Source organism: Heptranchias perlo, chromosome 43 (genome assembly GCF_035084215.1).
Source record: "Heptranchias perlo isolate sHepPer1 chromosome 43, sHepPer1.hap1, whole genome shotgun sequence".
In the NCBI taxonomy this organism is placed as follows: domain Eukaryota; kingdom Metazoa; phylum Chordata; class Chondrichthyes; order Hexanchiformes; family Hexanchidae; genus Heptranchias; species Heptranchias perlo.
In genome coordinates, this window is record NC_090367.1 from 1 (window position 1) to 4,672 (window position 4,672).

General features: G+C 60.4%; 1 protein-coding gene across 1 annotated transcript; it reads right to left on the minus strand.

The window, feature by feature from the left end:
* Positions 1–2,867: 2,867 nt before the first annotated feature.
* Positions 2,868–4,308, minus strand: LOC137306498 (dual specificity protein phosphatase 10-like; the record flags this gene model as incomplete). Its single annotated transcript, XM_067975761.1, has 1 exon — positions 2,868–4,308. A coding segment is annotated over exon 1 (1,024 nt), but the record flags the coding sequence as incomplete, so codon positions are not given.
* Between the last annotated feature and the right edge of the window lie 364 nt (positions 4,309–4,672).

Here is a 4,672-nt window from a genome sequence, read left to right on the forward strand (position 1 = left end):
GGGCGGGCAGATGTTAACCCCCTGCCCCCCTCCCCCGGACGGGCAGATGTTAACCCCCCTGCCCCTTCCCCCGGACGGGCAGATGTTAACGCAGTGTATTGTTCCAGCTCTGCGGGTTGCCCCCCCCCCCCCCATGCCATTTGTTGGGGGGATGGGGAGACCCCTCCAGCTGCTGTGGTGACAGACGACAAACTACACCCTCCCACCAGGGTGATGTCATTGCACCGGTCACCATGGCAACCGAGCAGCTGGCCAGCCCAGGCCTGGACCCAGGGAACAGGCCGTGACGACTAATCCCTCACCATCACAGGTCACCTATCCGCCCAAACCCCCGGGGAGGGGGGAGAGAGAGGGGGGGGGGGGGTGGGGGGAGAGAGAGAGAGGAGGAGGAGGGGGGGGGAGAGAGAGAGAGAGAGAGAGGAGGGGGGGGGGGGGGGTAGTGAGAGAGAGAGAGAGAGAGAGAGGAGGGGGGGGTAGTGAGAGAGAGAGAGGAGGAGGGGGGGGGAGTGAGAGAGAGAGAGGAGGAGGGGGGGGAGTGAGAGAGAGAGAGGAGGAGGGGGGGGAGTGAGAGAGAGAGAGAGAGAAAGAGAAAGAGGAGGAGGGGGGGAGTGAGAGAGAAAGAGGAGGAGGGGGGGGAGTGAGAGAGAAGAGGAGGAGGGGGGGGAGTGAGAGAGAAAGAGGAGGAGGGGGGGGAGTGAGAGAGAAAGAGGAGGAGGGGGGGAGTGAGAGAGAAAGAGGAGGAGGGGGGGGAGTGAGAGAGAAAGAGGAGGAGGAGGGGGAGTGAGAGAGAAAGAGGAGGAGGGGGGGGAGTGAGAGAGAAAGAGGAGGAGGGGGGGAGTGAGAGAGAAGAGGAGGAGGAGGGGAGTGAGGAGAAAGAGGAGGAGGGGGGGAGTGAGAGAGAAAGAGGAGGAGGAGGGGAGTGAGAGAGAAAGAGGAGGAGGAGGGGGAGTGAGGAGAAAGAGGAGGAGGGGGGGAGTGAGAGAGAAGAGGAGGAGGGGGGGGAGTGAGAGAGAAAGAGGAGGAGGAGGGGGGAGTGAGAGAGAAAGAGGAGGAGGGGGGGAGTGAGAGAGAAAGAGGAGGAGGGGGGGAGTGAGAGAGAAAGAGGAGGAGGAGGGGGGGAGTGAGAGAGAAAGAGGAGGAGGGGGGGAGTGAGAGAGAAAGAGGAGGAGGAGGGGGAGTGAGAGAGAAAGAGGAGGAGGGGGGGGAGTGAGAGAGAGAGAGAGGAGGAGGGGGGGGAGTGAGAGAGAAGAGGAGGAGGGGGGGAGTGAGAGAGGAGGAGGGGGGGAGTGAGAGAGAAAGAGGAGGAGGGGGGGGAGTGAGAGAGAAAGAGGAGGAGGGGGGGGAGTGTGAGAGAAAGAGGAGGAGGAGGGAGTGAGGGAGAAAGAGGAGGAGGGGGGGAGTGAGAGAGAAAGAGGAGGAGGGGGGGGAGTGAGAGAGAAAGAGGAGGAGGAGGGGGGGAGTGAGAGAGAAAGAGGAGGAGGGGGGAGTGAGAGAGAAAGAGGAGGAGGGGGGGGAGTGAGAGAGAAAGAGGAGGAGGAGGGGGGGAGTGAGAGAGAAAGAGGAGGAGGAGGGGGGGAGTGAGAGAGAAAGAGGAGGAGGGGGGGAGTGAGAGAGAAAGAGGAGGAGGAGGGGAGTGAGAGAGAAAGAGGAGGAGGAGGGGAGTGAGGGAGAAAGAGGAGGAGAGGGGGGGAGTGAGAGAGAAAGAGGAGGAGGGGGGGAGTGAGAGAGAAAGAGAGGAGGAGGGGGAGTGAGAGAGAAGAGGAGGAGGGGGGAGTGAGAGAGAAGAGGAGGAGGAGGGGGGGAGTGAGAGAGAAAGAGGAGGAGGAGGGGAGTGAGGGAGAAAGAGGAGGAGGAGGGGAGTGAGGGAGAAAGAGGAGGAGGAGGGGAGTGAGGGAGAAAGAGGAGGAGGAGGGGAGTGAGGGAGAAAGAGGAGGAGGAGGGGAGCCTCATGTCCTCACTGGTCAGTTTGTCCACTCGATGTGCATTTCATGTCCAGTGATGAGGACCATGAACAAAGACCCATTCCCCACCCCCCAGCCCAGGGACAGAGGCAAATTGTAGCACCCCAGCAACTGGCTCCAATCAGATAACCCGGCCCAGACAGGGAACCAAACCAGGGTCAGCGATGGTCAGTCTGGCACCGGGCATTGCCATTACCCACAGGGTCAGCGATGGTCAGTCTGGCACCGGGCATTGCCATTACCCACAGGGTCAGCGATGGTCAGTCTGGCACCGGGCATTGCCATTACCCACAGGGTCAGCGATGGTCAGTCTGGCACCGGGCATTGCCATTACCCACAGGGTCAGCGATGGTCAGTCTGGCACCAGGCATTGCCATTACCCACAGGGTCAGCAATGGTCAGTCTGGCACCGGGCATTGCCATTACCCACAGGGTCAGCGATGGTCAGAAACCATGGCCATGGTGAATGGGGAGATGGACCTGATAAACCACAAAGCTCACAGGAGATTATCTTGCCTGAATTGGCGAGTGACTAACAATGTTCTCCTCACTAAGTCGTTTCACGATCGCAGCCCGGACTCTTGATGATGGAATAATGAAGGGAGCAGGAAGGCACCATCCCTGATCTGTGCTAGAATTAACCTCAGAACCCCAGGGATAAAGGGGAGGGAGAATATATCACAATCTCTGTCCTGCCTCCCCTGCTGGGTGTTGGGCAAGGACTGGGATCTGGACTGGGCTCTGCAGACCTGGGCTGTCCTGTTCCCTCCATGGCCCACCGAGCAGGGGGGGGGGGGATTAACAAAGCCCTGGGGCAGCCTCCCGCTGAACAAGGCTTCGGCTGTGAGGAAGATCGCACCTCGCAATTGGCCGTCCCATCGCGAAAGCCAACGAGAGCTGCCCTACCTTGCAAAGTCCCCACCACCTCCTCCTCTCTGTTGAGTGAGTTGAGGACCAGGTGCAGGGAGTGCGGAGAGATGACTTTACTGGCACTCTGCTCGTAGCTGGTTGTGTCTTGGGGCCAGATTCGCCTGAAGGGCTGCTTGGTGTCCCTGCTGGAGAGGAGATCAAAGACGGTGAGTTTACTCTGCTCCGGACGAGTCCTCCCCTTCCTGTCTGACCAGCCGAGATTCCTGGTGCCCTGAAGGTGACTCTTGGTCATTTCCATCAAATTGTGGCAATCCAGCACCACTGACGATTGCTGGTGGGCCTTTGATTTGGTCATCTTCTTGGCCAGCTCCTCCGGCCAGATGGTGCGGACGTTGTAGTCGTCCTCGTCGCAGCTGGTTTTGGACCCCCTGGGGTCGTAGGTCACGATGGGGTCACTGCTGCAGAAGCTGCAGGTGGAGCCGATGGATTTGACGGAAGGGTCACAGGTGATGCAGCTGATGGAGCGGAGGGCAGGGAGGCAGGAGGTGGCACCAGGCTCCTCGCGTTGCACCAGCCTCCAGCACCCCCGGCAGCCGCACTTCAGGGGGTGCATGACGCCACGGCACGAGGGCACGGGGCTGGGCAGGCAGGCCGACCGGTCCCGCGGCTGGGCACGGTCACGAGGTAGAGAGCTTTGGAAAGTGCCCTTGGCTCTCGGAGGTCTGGACGAGTGGACACGCAGCTTGTTCTGTACCAGCGAAGGAGGTCTGAAGGACGGTCTCTGATTCTCCAAGTTGTGTTTCTGGATTCCTGCAGGCACCCTGATGTCTACAGTGTGGGAATGAGCAGACTCCCCACTCTCAGTCCTGGTACCAATGAGTCCTGGAACCCTCTGAAGCCCGAGGCTGGAAACCAGAATCCGCTCCTTCACGCCCGGGGTCTGTGGGCTGCGGGACAGCCTCCTCTCCACAGTCGGAGCCTGGTTCAGATGCAGTGCCAATGTCCGGGGCCTTTGCAGCACTTGGACCACCATCCGTTCATCTAAAGGGGAAGGAGGCATTGGAGGTTTCAGCTGGGAGGGAGAGAGGGAAGGAGGAGAGGGATGGAGGAGGAGGAGAGGGAGGGATGGAGGAGGAGGAGAGGGAGGGATGGAGGAGGAGGAGAGGGATGGAGGAGGAGGAGAGGGATGGAGGAGGAGGAGGAGGAGAGGGATGGAGGAGGAGGAGAGAGAACAGGCAGATCTCAGCAATGGCAGCGGGGGAAAGATTTCCAACTTCCAACTCAGCCAGCAGACTGATACAAACAAAATGATTGATTGCACCACAACTGACCCAACGCAACATCCGAATTGGAGATAATCACAGGCAATATTTCAATGCAATCGATTTATTTTTTTGCAAATAATGAAAGGCGCGATTGCATGAAACCCCACTCACGTTGTCTGGGCTGCGGAGCCCGGGTCCTGTGTGACCGCCGCCTGTTTGCGGTCCGAGCCGCGCGGCCGGGGGTTCCCTTTTATAGTGATTGACAGGGCGGCCGGTGACATCATCGGCAGCCAATGGGAGGCCCCGGGAGCCGGGAAGCAACATTTCAGCAACAACCAGGAAGTGATGGGAGAGAATGGGGGGAATGAGCCCCTGGGCACAGGTTAAAGGGGCTGGGGTCTCCCCCCACCTCACAGGGGCTGGGGTCTCCCCCCACCTCACAGGGGCTGGGGTCTCCCCCCACCTCACAGGGGCTGGGGTCTCCCCCCACATCACAGGGGCTGGGGTCTCCCCCCACATCACAGGGGCTGGGGTCTCCCCCCACCTCACAGGGGTCTCCCCACATCACAGGGGCTG